The 16,901-nt window shown below is 46.1% G+C and overlaps 1 protein-coding gene across 1 annotated transcript in view; it reads right to left on the reverse strand.

Moving 5' to 3' along the window:
* Positions 1-16,901, reverse strand: part of MYO10 (myosin X) — a 216,064-nt gene that overhangs the window by 3,168 nt on the left and 195,995 nt on the right. Inside the window, exons 28-39 of the mRNA XM_030856599.2 lie at positions 15,850-15,945; positions 13,123-13,216; positions 12,368-12,423; positions 10,628-10,770; positions 10,176-10,370; positions 8,978-9,135; positions 6,712-6,835; positions 5,989-6,286; positions 5,139-5,346; positions 4,316-4,452; positions 2,862-2,982; positions 1,991-2,443 (exon numbers count right to left, since the gene is read on the reverse strand). Of these exons, the coding sequence (XP_030712459.2) occupies positions 1,991-2,443; positions 2,862-2,982; positions 4,316-4,452; positions 5,139-5,346; positions 5,989-6,286; positions 6,712-6,835; positions 8,978-9,135; positions 10,176-10,370; positions 10,628-10,770; positions 12,368-12,423; positions 13,123-13,216; positions 15,850-15,945 (2,083 nt within the window). The remainder of the gene's footprint in view (positions 1-1,990; positions 2,444-2,861; positions 2,983-4,315; positions 4,453-5,138; positions 5,347-5,988; positions 6,287-6,711; positions 6,836-8,977; positions 9,136-10,175; positions 10,371-10,627; positions 10,771-12,367; positions 12,424-13,122; positions 13,217-15,849; positions 15,946-16,901) is intronic.

Raw genomic sequence — 16,901 nt, forward strand, 5'->3', positions numbered from 1 at the left:
CATTCAGCGTGTCCTTATGCTGGGGGCGTTGAAACACAAGATATGAGAAATGGTGGCTCTTTGGCGGCCTTGATGGATTTCTGACCAGCTGATCAATCCTGTGCATTTGAGGAATCCTACTTGGTAAATCCAACATCTTGCTTGGACTCTCCACCTCTCAACATCATCACTCTCCTGGCCATCTGGATTAGCTACGCGGAGGTGGCCGTAGCCGTGGAACTTGACGGCGTTTCCCCAGCGAATCAAGCAGCCCGAGCCAGGGCTACTCTCTTCTATCTCTAGTTCTGCCTCCTCTTCCTGTTTTGGATGATTATTCTTCAAATACAAAATCTAGGATCACAGAGGGAAATTCTCCCAATCTGTGCTGAGCAGTTTGGGCTCCTCTTGAAAAACACGTCTCGTGACAAGGAGTCGCAATGACCTTAAGTGTGTATGGTGGTCGATCTCATTGGTTTAACAACAGACCTTCCTGCATGGATCAGTGGAGGAAAATAAGAGCCGGGCTGGCTGTAGGGGATGACAACACAGGGCCATGGGAATCAGGAGGGGTACACACTGGTGACACAAAAGAGGAGGTACTTGTACAAAGCATCTGATTTATACTTAAAAACAAAGGTAATTGAATCAATCAACCAACCAACCAACCCAAAGATAGCATCCAATGAAAAGTCATGAAAGGATCTTGGAATATATGATCAACATTTAGATTTTTACAGAGCTTCATTTAAAAGTCATCAGATAACATGCTGAATGATTATGATCATAAGAAAAACAGACCAAGGGCTGGTTTATCTAGACCAAGCACTGGCAACCTTATCTGTTAGAGGACAGATAGTGAATATTTTAGGCTTTGTGGTCTCTGTCATACGTACTCAACTCTGCCATTTCAGTGTAAAAGCAGCCAGAGAAAAATATGTAAAGGAATGAGCCCTGCTGTGTGGCAATAAAACTTTTTTTTTACAAAAAAGGAGGCAGGCAGGATTTGGCCCACGGGCTGCAGTTTGCCAAGCCTTGATCTCAATCATTAGTAAGATTTTCTTTCCATAAATGGTCTACTTAAAAAAAAAAAAAAAAAAGGTCTGTGTCTTTATTCCTGTCTTACCCCTAGGTTCTTCATGACCTTTTTTTTTCTTCTTACATTCCATATATATGTGTTAGCATATGGTATTTGTTTTTCTCTTTCTGACTTACTTCACTCTAGAGCATGGACTTGAGGATATGGGGAGGGGGAAGGGTAAGCTGTGACAAAGTGAGAGAGTGGCATGGACATATATACACTACCAAACGTAAAATAGATAGCTAGTGGGAAGCAGCCGCACAGCACAGGGAGATCAGCTCGGTGCTTTGTGACCACCTAGAGGGGTGGGATAGGGAGGGTGGGAGGGAGGGAGACGCAAGAGGGAGGAGATATGGGAACATATGTATATGTATAACTGATTCACTTTGTTATAAAGCAGAAACTAACACACCACTGTAAAGCAATTATACTCCAATAGAGATGTTTAAAAATAAAAGGATATGAATCAGTACTGGGTTGATTGAGTTTAGCCAAATTCAAATTGTGAAATAGAAATTCTTCCCTTCAAACAGTCATGGGAAAAAGATAAAAATGTAAAATCCAAGGCTATCCAAAATTTCTAATTTTATGGACACAGTTCTAAAAAAAAATTTTTTTTAAACTTTAATGCAGACTTTTACCAGCACTTTTTCGTTGGGGCTATAGCTTGCATAAGAAAGAGTCAGAAATTATTTAAGAATAGACGACACCTTAATTTTCCACTCACTTCTAACATTAGGAGAGCATTTACTGTAAAGGAGGAAGAAAACTTTGGGTGGGTGGTGGGTATGAAGGGTAAAGTTTGGGGGCTCTAAAAAGAGAGGGTGAGAGAACCAAGTGTTCCACCAGGTCCTCCCTTCCCCAGGAACCTGACCGTGGTGGTCGCACAGACCCCGGTGCAACCGGGTCCGAGAAGCAGCAGGCAGCTCTTACCTCCACATCAAAGAGCGTCGACCCGTATCCAGGCCACTCCTTGATCAAGGCCATGTACTTGGCCATGGCCTGCTCCTGGCTCATCCCCTGAAACTTCTTCCACTTGCCGACGATGCTGGCCCGCGCGGACGAGACCTCCTCCTTGACCCACATGTCCAGCATCTGCCCCTCCTCTGCCCTCTGCCGCACCGCCGCCCCCGTCCGGAAGCTCCGGCGCAGCGTCCCCTCCAAGAAGCTCGTGCGGCGCTTCTCCAGCCGCTCACACGGTGTGAAGCTCTTGGTGGACTGGCTGATGCGGGCCTTGAGTCTCTGCAGCGAGTAGACCTCCTCCAGGGGCGGCACTGGGGCGTGGGCCGTGTAATCCCCCTGCAGGTACTGCAGCCGCAGGGCAGCCAGGACCTGCAGGTTCTCCTCGGGGGCCGGGTAGTGGCCGTGGACGACGGCTTCGTGGGCCTGCAACAAGGCGGTCAGCGGCGCTATGGGCCAGGCATGGCTGTGCGACACCACGCCCGCCTGGCTTGCTCCCTTGTTCCACCAAAGGCCACCTTCCTTAAAATTGTACCCTAACCCTCCCGTGGCACCTTAAGGTTCTCCCTCGCATGGATACCACTGAACACGTATATCTATCTTATTTCTTATTGCTCCCCCCGTACCCTCTCCCCTGTCCCAACTAGAACAGTTCCTGGCCCAGGAGTTCATATAATACGTGTAGAAGTTTCCTTCTACAAATGAATGAAAGAGCAGCTGACCCTGTCCATGCTGGGAATTCTACTGCCACGCGTGATTTCCAAGAACTAGCAGTTAACGTACGAGGGGTATGAACGGGTTTCACCCCTGCCCGTCTGCAAAGGAGCCTAAGAGCTCCATGTACCTGTTCAAACATGAACGCAAATTCCACGCTGTCTTCTGGCACGTTGTCTGTGTCCAGGAAGCAGTAAAGTTTGAAGTAGAACTTCCAGGGCTGGTCACCCACCTCTGATGTGGCAGCCAGCCTACAGACGGAAGTTGAGAGAGACTCAGAAAGCAAAATGAGAAATGGGCCATGGGTGACCCACAGGGAGTTCACTGCATATGGTGTATTCTCGGCAAGGATTCAGACATCCTGTCTGTGCTCAGAGAGCAGAGAGGGTGGAGATGGGGATGGCGGGAGAGAAAATAGAGCCAGAGTGAAGCTTATCAGAGTTCCCTGCTACTTTTACTTCCCCAGAGGTGAAAAACACACTTTCATCCTAGTTTTACTTTAAGACAACAAACAGGCAGAGTCTTCAGGTAAACCCAGCTAACAAGTATTTCCCCGAGTGGCCCAGTCTGGTTAGTCCTAGCTACACATAGAGAGCAAAGAAACAAAGCCTATTCCTTCATGCCCTTTGCCGACTCGCAAACTATAATAATATTTATAAAAATTGACATGAACATTTGGGAGGCTATGTTTACAGAAAGTAGGAATATCCCTTCCCCCCCATCGCATTTTGGTTTATTTCCAACAAAGCACTTAGACCAGGCCCACCTTGAGGAGAGGAGGTCACTTCCTCTGGGACTTGGAAGTTTGGGGCTGTTCTAAACCTCTTGGTCCCCTGACACATTTCTTTTTTTTCTTTTCTTTTTTTTTTTTTTTTGTGCGGTACGCTGGCCTCTCACTGTTGTGGCCTCTCCCGTTGCGGAGCACAGGCTCCGGACGCGCAGGCTCAGCGGCCACGGCTCACGGGCCCAGTCGTTCCGCGGCATGTGGGATCTTCCCGGACCGGGGCACAAACCCGTGTCCCCTGCATCGGCAGGTGGACTCTCAACCACTGCGCCACCAGGGAAGCCCAGTTTCTTAGTTAAAGCTACTCCTGCCCTCTTATGCAGCTGGGGAGGGGCAGGGCCCAGCCATGCTGGAGTCTCGTCATTGGTACTGGCATCATGCTAAAGGAGGAATATCTTTTGTGTTACTTGGGGGATGTGAATATTGTAGGTCCAAGAGATACAAAATGCAGTTTGAAGAGTTTATAAGTTGGCTTCTGTCCACTCGTCCAGCTTCAAAGCTAATGACAAGTGAAAATCTGAGAATCAGAAAATTCCAAGATAAGGGTGACAGCAGGACACCGAGAGAAAGAATGGAGTAGAGGATCAATGACGGGGTGAATCCTATTTGAGACAGTGGCTCTATCTAGGAATCAAGAGAAACAGCAGCAGAGAGAGATGAGAAATTACATATGCTTTAACACAGGCAAAATGAGATGAACTCAAATGTACCCTGAAGCCAAAAATGGAATCAAAGTTCAAACCCTCCTGCTCTTAACGTCTTTCCTCTAATCGGCTGGCACTCAGGGAGAAGGAACTTACTTTTCAAACTTTGCTAATACATCTGCTACAATGGTCCGGCTTTCGACGGCTTTATCGACGTGTCCGTTGTACTCAAAGAGCGCAAACATGTTTCTACTGTCCTCCATGGCCAGGCCTCGGATCAGCTTCTCCACCACCTGGAAAACACGGGGACTTCAGCTTCCGAAGCTGTGCTTCTAGAATATGCCTCCATCAGAACCCAGAGGGAGCTGCCAGCAAACGCGAGGGTCCAAGCAACCCCCCAACACTGTCGTGTATGGAATCTCCAAGGCGCTGTTTTCCCTGGCTCTCTTGAAATCAGTTCTCTCTCTTCCTTGCCAAAGAGAACACAGGTTATTTTGCCCACAGCTAGGGGCAGATGCCGGCCGGTTTCTTGCAAACCCGTAAGCGCGTGAAAACTAAAGCCCGTTTGCCTGATAAATTCACGAACTCATAGCCATTTCCACTGGCATCTCTGCTACACCAGCTTTTCAGGGTTTTACTGCACTATTCCTTTTAGCCAGTTGGTTTTACGGTACTAAGTTTAAACTGAAAAAAGAAGGAAAAATGAAAACACGTTCACCCAACGTGCTAGATATTTGTGTGGCAAACCGAAAAACACTGCAGAAGTGAGAGGCTAAACCCTTGTCAGAGCAGACGCAGCTGAGTCAGGTCCGCAATCTCTACTAGGTATCACTGCTTCTTCATTAGTAGGATTACGTCTGTTTCCTTGGTTACTGAGCAGCTGAACCATGCCAGCCGCAACTGTGCACGACAGTCAGCCTAACTGCGCCCAGTTTTCCTGACATAAGCAAGCACGTGGGCAGCTGCGCCTCTCCCTCACCTCCCCGGCTGTGGTGTGGGAGCTGATGGTGATCTTGCAGGAGCCGCCGCCGTGGCAATACACTGTGGACGTCATCTCCTGCCGATGGATCAGCGCTTCGATTTCATCTCGGGAAGGCACAAACTCTCTGCATTTGGTTTTCTTGAGAGATTCGTAAATGAAGAGGGCGTATTTTTCCATCTCGGTTCCTGGAAACTGTTCCCGTATCCTAGGAGCCAAACACTAACTGTTAATTGCAAGATCTGAGGACGGCTGCCTACGGGGAACCGGGCGGCTTCAACGTGGTGCAGACCAACACGGTGAATGGGGTCCCAGTGCAGAGCAAACGCTAGCCGCTTCCCTAGCTCATCCTGGGCTGTTTAAGGACCAAAAAAAAAAAAAAAAGAAGAGAGAGAGAAAATCCGAAGACCAAAGAGCCCAAGTATGACCCGGAGCAACTTCTGCTACGAGCTGACCTCTGCAGAGCTATTAGATTTGAAAGAGCCACGTGCCTCACACTACTGCATGAAAATTCTCTTTCCACAGTTAATCAGAAGCTGAATCAGACAGCCTCTACCTGTTTGATCTGGAACAAATATCCAAGGTTGTTTTCTTTTTTCCCTGTTCATACAGAGTAGTGGTAATTAAATTTATCAACGTCCTACACTTCAGGACGTTACACCCAAAGGGACCTGTCCCTGGATCAGCCCCGTGTGGCTTAGAGGGGAAAAAGGTCGTCTGTGCCCCGTAAGTCAGCTCGGGTGACCTAGGAGCCCGACCCACACAAGGTGTCTTCTGTTCCAGGTCCAACTGATCTGAACTGTGTCCACCACACTCCCGACGTGAGCAGCGCCGCCCGGGCCACTCGTACCTTCTCAGGTGGAACTTGAGGTACTTGAGGATCCCCCGGCTGGGCAGGAAGGTGCAGCTCAGGCAGGTGAGGATCTGCCAGCTGCACAGGTTGCCCACGCTGCCCGGATGGGGCACCTTGTTGGTCTGTTTGATGAGCTGACAGTAGAGCTCGTCCCGCAGAGGGCGGAGGTCGTGCCCCGTCTGGAGGATGCCCTGGATGATGGGAGTAGGGTCAGACATGGACTCCAGCTGCTGCAGGGAATTGAATATCTTGATGGCTTCATCCTGAAGGGTCGTGTAGCCTTTGTCTTTGAGCACTAGGAGAAGCACAACAAACACGAGTCCCACGAGGCTTTGGAGAAGGTACGATCTGAGCAGCAGACAAGAGGCAGGAACGGGGACCAGAGCTACTTCAGGATGCAGTGCCCACCACCTGCTCTGGACACTCGAACAGCCAAACAGAGGCGCACAAGTAACTGAACTATTTTACTGCGCAACAACGCTTACTGAAAAGCTGGTCTGTTGCCAAGCAAGTTCCGCATTTGACATGCAAGACAACTGTTTAAGATCTGGTTCTCCAATAGATTAAGGGTACTCTGCGCTCCTGGGGAGTGCTGGCATGTTTTTTAATACAACGACACGGACATCACTATAACCAACTGACGCTAATATGATAGAGCTAAAGAGTTAACAGGGAAACCACAGCACAGTGTCCCGGGCCCAGGAGGAATTCGGGACTCACGGTTGAGGTTGATGTCTCCGTAGGGCAGGGGCAGGAGTGGGGAGTGCAGGGGCCGGTGGGTGTGGCGCAGGATAGGGTTCCGCTTATAGATCTGCTCCACCACGTCCGAGTTCAGGCAGTTCTCCTTGAGAAGAACAGAGCCGTTAGGGAAAGCCCACGAGCTTATCGTAAGAAACGTACATGTAAAAGGACAAAGCCATCTGCATCCTCCTGAACGACAATGTTTTTCACAAGTCACAAAACACCTGTAGCCTAGGGATGGAGGTGGGAATCCAGCATTAATCATTTCAAGCACGAAGATAGCCGCAAGCCACGTTTGATGACAAATCACTCACACACACACACACATTTTTCTTACACAGCTCACTCTCTTTCTTTGATTTGCATATTTTCCCATGTTATTGAAAAATCTTCTCTCTGGAAATTATATATACTAAAAAAATTAAACTTTTCTTGCTAATTATTTAGCCATAAATCATTTAGCCAAATCATGTCATCCTTGTCTATAATTCATTTAAAAAATACATTTTGCTAGCTCTCTCATTGGTCTTTTGTATCCTCCCCCTGAAAATGACACGTTAATACATTATCAGCGAGACTGTTCTTCCTTGGGCCTCCTTTCTCACTCCTGAAATTTAAGAGCTCCTCTCAGAGAATTTCATCATGTATTTATGTTCCTAAAGCATTAATCTGGGATCTGAAAAAGCCAAAGTTACTTTTAGAACTTTAAATCAACAGAAAAGTTGGAGGAGAGGCAATGAATCATTCTATCGTGGCAAGTTCATTTCTGCTATGAAACTTTTTCAATAATACCCAATTGAAAACCAGAAAGAAATATGTTTTAATCACTTAAAAAATTGGTATGGACTTATTTAGGTCAACCTGTCTCATTTCTTAAGAAGCATTGCTTCATATCCAAAAATTCTATTTACTCTTTTAATGTCTGATTTCAAACGAATTAGTAAATATATTTGTCTCATTCCTTAAGAAGCACTGTTTCAACATTTAAAACTCTATTTACTCTTTAATGTCTGATTTCCAATGACTTAGTAAATATACGGGTAAATAAGATATAGCTTTGAAGAGGAAGTTCAGCTGATATGTGCTTTTTTTCTCTCCTTTTTCACAAGAAACCTTCAACAAATTCATTTTTTTAAGACTAGAAATGACATCATTAGTTTCAAGCTCCTTGGGCTCCATGGACAGCTCTGCAGTTTGTAGGATAACTGACCTGCAGGAATTTGGCTCCAAACACCCAGGAAACATGTCATTTTGGAATCAAGAGGCTGACTTGAATTTGGTGGGTAATAATATACTACCGATATATTAGACCCTCTCCCACCTTTACAAAAGGCGCGGTTTGCCTCCTGGATCTAATTCGCTTATTTCCTTTGAGGTACATCAGTAAATAAATACCCGCCTCACTATCATTCTGGCATCTTTTCTGTCACAGCTCTGGCTCTTTCCTTTGCATAGGGAACCTGCCTACTGGATAACTTGGAGGAACAGAATAAAAATAATTCCCTTGACCTGCGTCTGCATCAGGGGCTGACCAGCTAAGTGAGCAACGCAACCAGAATATCCCATGTCTCCGTTTCCATGCCTGGAAAATGAGCGCCGTGATCCTTGTTCACGGCTGCCGTTTAATGGTTCATTCGTTTGCTTGTTCATTCATTCGATTTACACTCACAGCCACTAATCTTTATAAACAGGGAATTACAACTGAACAAGTTCAGTGTTGGTCCAGAGACCTGGGAGCTTCTTCTGTGAGTTTGGAGGCACCTGATAAGGATTCCAAGCTTTCTAGACCCATGTGGCCTCTTAGTGAATCCACTTGTGTGATCTAGAAACTGCAGTGAAAGCAGAATTATTGTGTTACTTCTAGAAGGTGCCCAAACTGGGCTCAAGTGGAACCTGTGACATGCAGGTTGTCCCCAACACAGATCACACCACGTCCCTGTGACTGGGGAGCCCCACACCCCAAATTACAGACCACTGTCCCTCCGCCTACACAGCTCTACAATCAGGTTTGCCTCAGTGGCGATCCGTAACACCTCCCCAGAGACAAGATAATTTTAGTGTCAAATTTCAATTTGATGTCAATTTTTGCATTTTCTAAATGCAGTCTAGCATTTAGATTTTTAAAAGCCAGGATATACACGAACATGAAATTAACTAGGAGTTAGTTTTGATTACAGAGATGTTCCCGTGGTGAGAATCTGTGAGCTACTGTGACGCACTACGAGCTGCGCTCCCTCGCTCTCACCTTGATATCCTGAATCAGCTGCTGGGTTGGGGTGTCGATCGGGGCCTTGGTGTCCGTCACGTTTTGAATGGCGCTGGACCACCTGGTGGCCTCGTTGAGCAGCTTGGTATAGAGCCGATAGCAGTGCTTGCGTCCGTACACGGTGACGTTCCAGTAGCCTGCAACAGCAACGCGCGTGCGCGCACACACACACACGGCAGCATGAACCTGGGGGACCAGGGTACTGTCCCCGTACCGGAGTCCCAGAAGTCCAGCACCCAGGCCATCTCCACCTGAGCCCCTTTATTAATTCAATAGCTACTTGCTGATTTCCTCCACGTGCCCTGCCCTGCACTAGGTACCCAAAGACACGTGGAATTTACAGTTACGAAGGGAAGACAAACATTAAAATGATAAGCTCAGAATTATGATAAATATATAATTAGTAACGCCTGCTCTCAAAGAAGGAACAGGCATTAAACTAAAGTCCAGTTCGAGGCTCTGGAACAAGAGTGAAAACTCTCCCCTCAGATTGCTGACTTTCTTTTTCCCTTCCTGTCCCTTGTCTTCCTTTCGTTTAGATTCTCCCTTCAAAAGAAACCATTGTGTAAAGCAGGCAGTCCAGGTGTTCAGACACCAGCCGAAAGTGGAATGGAGTGACTACAGTAAAGAAATACATGAGTATTTTTTGGAATGGAGGAACTGTATTTCAAAAGCACAAAATCACGACTAGCAACAAAAAATCAAAATAAACAACGTAGAAACACCTTTTGTAATACCGAAAGGGAAGACAAAATCTTACGTGACCGCTTTTTATTATGCTAGGTTATGTTCACCGACAGTCAGGGTTTACCTTTTTAGGCTGCATTATGACTCTCACGGTACAACGGTGAGAAAGACAAAAACACAGGCATAGAAAAATAAGGCTTCCTGTAGGAGAACTTCTGTCTGTTTACATCTCCTTGCCCTTAGAAGAATCTTTCTGCAACCCAATAAATCAGGACCCCTTTACTATGGTTTACATATCAAGTGTTCACATAGCTAACCACGGACAGCCTCAAAAGATAAATCAGCAAAAGAGATTTCTTTCTGGGGGGCGGGGAACGTAAACACCCCAGGTAGGAAGCTCACTCCTTCGCTCTGAGCAAACCCACACCTCCTAGGACCGGACAGGCCATGTCTCAGGCCCAGCCAGTCCTGAGCACACCACACCGCTTACCTGTCTCTTTGAAGATCTTCTCGTCCGGCGGGACGACTGAACAGAGGCTGTTGAGGACGAGGGTGCCCAACTTCAGAGCATTCTTCTCCGAGCTCTTGTAGTAATCCAAGGAGTTGTGGGTTAGCACAAACCACCGTTTCTTCAGTTTCAGTGAAGACATCTTCGGACTGTTTTTCACTTCTTTGTGCAACCACCCTGGAAAGAAAGAATGAAGGGTCAGCTCAAAACTAGGATGAGGAACTTCACGTACCAGGTAACGATTTGCACCTGGCTTACAAATGGGTCGGATTTCTATATATGTGCTACAAACGGCCATGAACATTTCTTATTTGATGATTTTTAACAATGTCAAGAGGCAAAATTACTCAGAAAAGTGGCTCAAAACGGAAACGTGGCAGAGATCTGTGTAAATGAAAACGGGACTCCAAGTAAAAAAGCATCGGTGGCATCACCTCTCACTATAAATTCCTGGCCTTCCACTCTGGTGTCCCCCTTGGATCTCTGCAGCAGTGTTATCCAGTGGTGCATCTCCTCCGGCGTGTCTGCGTTGCAGTGAAGCACCCGGTTGGCCGTGATGATCACAAATGAGTTGGGTCTGAGCAGTGGGGCGAGAAGGAAGCAAAACCTCTTAGCTCCACTGGAATCACCACCTCCGTCTGACCCAAGACAAAATGCCTTTTCCCCAGCTTATGGGTCACAGGGATAAAAACGGCAGTGCTATGTGTATTTTACGTTAAGGCAAACCTTGCTCATTTCTGTAGGATTTATTTTATGCCTCATTAACCTTTAAACCTGGAGCAACACATTCTGAAGGTCCTGGAAGGGAAAACATTTCTTAATGCTGAACTTCCCAGATGAAATTCAGTTCCAGGAAGGCTAACTAAGGTGACTGCGAGGGAAAATTTTTTTTTGATGCCTCTCCAAAGTAAATTTCTTCCTGCCTCTGGGTATGGCTTTGGATAATATTTCTGGGGGTGGGTAACGCAACGTCAGATACCAGTAACAGGAGGTCAGTAAATAGGTGTAAGTGGAACATCTCATCCGCTTGATTATGCCTGGTACAAAGAGCCACCTGGGTCCATGCCTTCAACGCAATCTGACAAGGGTGCATTTCCCAGGCAGGGATAACCTAATAATGGAAATTTACTTTCTCCTGCATCTCTTTTTAGCTGGCAATGCCCTGAGTCTCTCATAGGCTCTTAAACGAGACTTTTCTGTAGTTGGGAAGGAAGAAAGGTGAGCACTTGAGGAAGAGAGAAAAGCCTGGATAGGGATGGAAGGTTCTCGCATGGATTGCCACGTGCCCAGCCTGCCTGATGCAGGGGTTTAGGAGGAGGGAGACGCAGATCAGAACTTGACTGTCAGAACAAGCATCTGGGCTTTAATCACTGATGTGACACACACGTGTTAAAGGTTCCTGAGCCAGGTATGAGAAGGTGTAGGGTGACTAGTAGAAACAAAGAATCTATGGTTCAGGAGAGCCTTCGTCAACGGTGGGGCGATGGACACCCCGGAATTCTCACTCGGCCCAGGAGACACTATTTTTGTTGTCAATTTGAATACATTTCTATTCTCTCTCTAAAGCTATGTCATTGAAGGCAGAAGTCAATTTTGATCCATACTCAGAATTCCCAAGCTGCAAAGCAAAGTAGAGATGGGAAAGACGAAGGTCACTGGGTACAGAGACCCCCGAGACCGTCACTGACGATGATCTGCCTTCAAAAAACAGAACCAAACACATGCTATTCTAAGGGCACAGGTAAGGGAGGCATGTCAAGGAAAATAAATGTTTGTGGTTTAATCTATTAATATTCCACATATAAATTACCATCAAAATCCTTTTCAAATTCATTATTAAATTTTAGAAAGGGGAACTACACCCACCCCTGTGCTGGGATACAGGCATTTTCATCCTGCATGAGCCCCAAGTCTGTCCCTGTATGGCTGTCTAAATTAGGTTTCCAAGGTCTCCCCTACTCCTGACCCCTCCAACCCGCCGCACTCCAAAGACACCCAGAGAGGAAGACTGCGGATGAGGTCAAACTGGGTACCAAGAAGGAAGTCTCTGATTGCTGGGGTTGACCAGGTGGGAACACACAGCCTAGAGTCATTCCCCAGCCCAGAGCACAGAGCCTGTGGGCGCACGCAGGTATCCAGCAGTTACTTTTGTTAAGAGTCACACCTGAGCTTACCTATCAGGGCTGTCCGAGGCGCACACAGAATCAATTAGCCCCACATCCAAAGTGCCCTGGAAAGAAATGAAAAGCAGAGACACTGAGAGGACCATTCAAGTATAGCACACATCATAACACCCCTAGATGATGACTCTCTAAACAGGCAAACAAAAAAGCCTCCTTTGTGTGTTCACTGCAAAATAGTAGTTATCTAAGGAAACGTCCCCCTTCATTCAGCACAGACAGCCTCTAGACAGGGCAAAATCTGCAGTCCATTCATTAAATAAAGTATAAACGAATCTTTCTGTCTTGTTCCTAAAATACTTTCAGTGAAGGGTGTTTACAAACTTCTTTCAATCATACAACTTTTCTGATTTACACTATGATCTATCATCGAATTTTGTAATTGTGAGAAAATCAAACTATCTCTGAAATATGATTTTGTGGCTCTGTTTACGTGCCTGGGATAGAGTGATGTCAGAAAGAATACAATTTGGAATTCACTATATCCTTTGGAGAAAAGTGTAACGGGCTTCCACGGTTTCATAAAAATTGGAATTTTTTTTGAGGTGGGAGAATAGTAATCTCTTACTACTTACAATCTTCTATAATTTACTCTCTTTTTCTATATGATTTTTAACCAAGATGTTCTCGTTTCTCTCTTTAATTATTATAATATTTCTTCTTATTTTTTTTTTTAAAAAGACTGTCTACAAATTCCCAGTCCCCTGTGGCAGGATGCCTCCCTCCACACCCCACCCAGGCTCACGCACCACGGCGTTCTGCGGGTTTGCCTGTTCATCATGCATCTCCCGAATCTCCTGGTCCGTGGATGCGTGGACCTGACTCAGCACGCTAAACCACTGGCTGTGGGGAGGAGAGAGCAATAGTCAAGGGGTGGCCAACCTCCGCATGCAATACGGTGACACCCTTCTCCACATCCTCTGGGAAAGCGACATCCCCTCTGAGCATCCCTCTGGCCCCAAGGACCTCAGTAGACATTTAATAATGATGATGGTAAGTTCCTAGAGAAATTGGCAGCAAAAAATGAAATCCTCAGTTCTACCCACGCACTTAGATCAAGGGTCTTTACTGAAGACATTATTTATAACCTAGGGAACATTCAAGTGCCTTCTCAATTTTAAATTCCGAGGTAAGAAGCCCAATGTAAGAGCATCATCTCAGGGTGGCCGCTGGATGTCTATTTTCCCTGCTCATTTCCAGGTGGGGTTTCCAACCATCTGATAGGATTTCCACTTAAGTGAATAAAACCACAGGAGAGCTGGAAATAGAAAACAACTGCCTGGAGTAGAAAGTAGAAAATTATTTTGACCAGAGAACTCCTCTATCTTCATTTCAAATGAGTTTTCTCACTTGCAGCCACATTAGAATCAGATAATAAAAGAAAACATGTCAATTCCAGAAAAGTCGAGCAGAATGAAAGTCATGATGTAACTAGAAACACAATACGTGCTTGAGGAAAATGACCATGAATATCCATCCGTCTGTGTCAGTTCATCCATCCATCGTTTATTAAGCAACTAAAGTGAGAGGTACCAAATGTGAGAGAGATGCTAGGACATCCTTCTCCAGGAGGGGGCTAATCAGACACATATACACGCTCCTATAACTAAGGCAGAGGAGAAAGTACTCGGTACCCAATGGGATATTTAAGTAAAAAATTAGTACCTATATTTAAAGGTAAGTCATGTAAGATACTTACAGCAAAGCACTAAAATCTATCTCCTGTGATTCCTGAAGGAGCAAGATGTAACCAAGAGCTTGAAAATACTCAACATATACAGACTCGTAGGGAGACCAAGGGAAACATCTTAATATGAATTGGTTCATCACTTCTGGTTAACCCAAAGGCAAGACTTCAGTCATTGCTTTATAAAGCTCAAAAGTATCCGAAATCAGACACCGAACAACACAAACCTTCAAAATGCAGGCCACATGGGATCAGACACACACACACAGCCACATAAAATCTGCTGTGCTTTCCATCTGTACAGGTGACCTCCTTAATACAAATCTCACCCCTTAAGTGCAACTTGAAATCTGAAAAGGAATTTTTAAAAATGTATTCCACTGGTCAGGGCAAAAAGTCCTTGGCTAAAATATTCCAAATGTTAAATTTAGCAGGTTCATTATGGCACAAAACAGACAGGACAGCTGGGCCTATAATTCAGCTGTAAAAGCTGTGGGCATTCCCTGGACCACAAAAAACCACACGTGGTCTCTAGGAGTCCCAGACGGAATGATGGGGCTCTAATTCCAGGTCTGCTTGTTTTTCCAGCTTGTGTCATAATTTATGGATCCAAGAGGGGTTTTAGTTTGTTCCCATGGGAAGAATTATTTTCTTTGCCCTTAATGCTGCTACCATGGTGTTATATCAACACAGAAACATTCAAAGGGCAAGGGGTCGGTCGTAAAGGCCCCGAGAACTCACTAGAAGATTCTAGTGGTTTTTCTGAGCTGCAAAGTGAAGAAGACAGGCCAAAGGATCTCGGCCTCATAAATCAGAAGGTATTTTCTGGCGTTGCTCAGAGTGGATGACAGGCATCTCCAACGTGACCCTATACACCCCCAGGGCAGCAGGAACAGAGACAGATGCTCCACTGCGTGACCCTGCCATGCATCACACGGAGAAGCACACACCAGCTCTTCTTAATTTTGTGCCACATCTCAGCACTGCGATGGAAACCAAGGTCCAGAAAAGTCGGACAACTTGCCCCAGCCAATGAGGGACACCACTGTCCTCCGCGCTCAGTCAGAAATCTAAGCTCCTTAAGAAGCTTCGTGCCTCCATTCAATAGAATTGACCTTGCGTTACTTTACAGATTACACTACCTTTTCTCTGTACCTCAGTCTCCTATTCTGTAAAACTGGATAACGGTGATACCCTCTATAGGGTTGTTGTGAGAATGAAATGACTTAACATATGTGAAGCATTTTGGAACACTGCCTGCAATATAGTAAGTTCCCTAAGTGTTAACTATCTCTTCCAGACGACGGAATTCTTCACTATCAAGGCCTTAAGCACCCTCCCAACGCCACAGTCCTAGCATTTATTTGAACGGCCAAGGGTTAATGCTCCTGTTTTTTCAACCCTTAAGCAAACAGAAGCTGCTCCCTTTCAAAGCTCAGAAGCTTCCAGAGGGTGGCTTTCAACTGTGTGTAGCCGCACAATTTACATATGCTGCTGGTGACAATAAAAGCCTGAGTGTAAGTAACAAGGGGTCTCTCCAGTGGCATGTGAAGCTGGAAATCTGTGTGCTTACGGTACGGAACACAGTGCCCAGGGAGAGTCCCCAGGAGACAAGTACACCCATCTCTTCCGACTCTCAGTTCTTCAACCATCCTAAGAGAAAAACCCAACTAGAAAATCAACTAAAATCTTTTCAGCACCAGTAGGCTCAAGAGAGATCCGTGTGATGTCCGGGCCTGCACAGGAGCGCGGATGTAGTTATGACCAAGTCGACAGCACAGCGCCTCACCTGGCGTCTTCTGGGGATTCAGCGATCAGGTGGAAGGTCCTATCGGTCATAATGATGTCAATCCCGTTTTCTTTGCTGGTGTTATCTATGATCTCCCTGCAAAGGAACACAAGCACCAAACGCAAATCAGGAACACAGAATTCTTAAAAAGGGGCAAGAAAAGAAATTTCACCATAACTGAAAAATCAGATACCAACACTTCCGCTTTTAGAAACAATGAAGACCCTTGTGGCCTCTAGGGGGAGGCAGGCTTTTCTCTCTCCAGAAAGGTGATGTGTGTGTGTGTGTGTGTGTGTGTCTGTGTGTGTGTGTGTGTGTGTCTGTGTGTGTGTGTGTGTGTGTGTGTCTGTGTGTGTGTGTTTCTAGATCTCAATCCCATCTTGATCTCATCCTAACACTCTCTAAACAACACTGGAGGTTTAAACTCAGGGCACCAGGTTAAGATCAGGGTAAAACACAAGCAGCTGTTCGGATGGGACCAGAGGTGGTGATCTATTTTGTGAAGAAATGTGCTGGGGATACAGCCAGCTTGCTTTGTCAGCTGAAGTAGTACAGCTGTTCACAGTTATTTTACAACTACGATATTAAGCAGTCTGGTTAGAAAAAAAAAAAGATTGTATGACTTTTTAGCTAGAATCACTGAGATGAGATAAAATATTTTTTAAAAAACCAAGAAGATCAGAATTCAGAGGAGTCTGTGATCTTCCTGGGAGTGGAAGGAGAGAGGTGGCCCCGACTGGCGGTGGGGGTGGGTGATAAGCACGGGAGCCTCTGGAGTAGGACAATAATCCCCAGGGGAAAACTGTCCAGACCACGTCATCCTGGACCAGCCAATCTGCTTCCTGAGAACTCAGCTACCTTGCGTGTAAAACGACGCGGTGTCGTGGCTCTGAACCACAGCGGTCCATCAGAATCCTGGGAAACGTTCAGAAAACCCACGTGGGGCTTCCTAGGGTGGAGCCCAGGGACTCGCATTTATAAAAAGCTTCCCTGGAAATGGGGGAGTGATGATACTACCAGGGCACCGAAAAGAGTCTGGAAATGACAGGATA

The sequence above is a fragment of the Globicephala melas genome, chromosome 3, assembly GCF_963455315.2.
Source record: "Globicephala melas chromosome 3, mGloMel1.2, whole genome shotgun sequence".
In the NCBI taxonomy this organism is placed as follows: Eukaryota; Metazoa; Chordata; class Mammalia; order Artiodactyla; family Delphinidae; genus Globicephala; species Globicephala melas.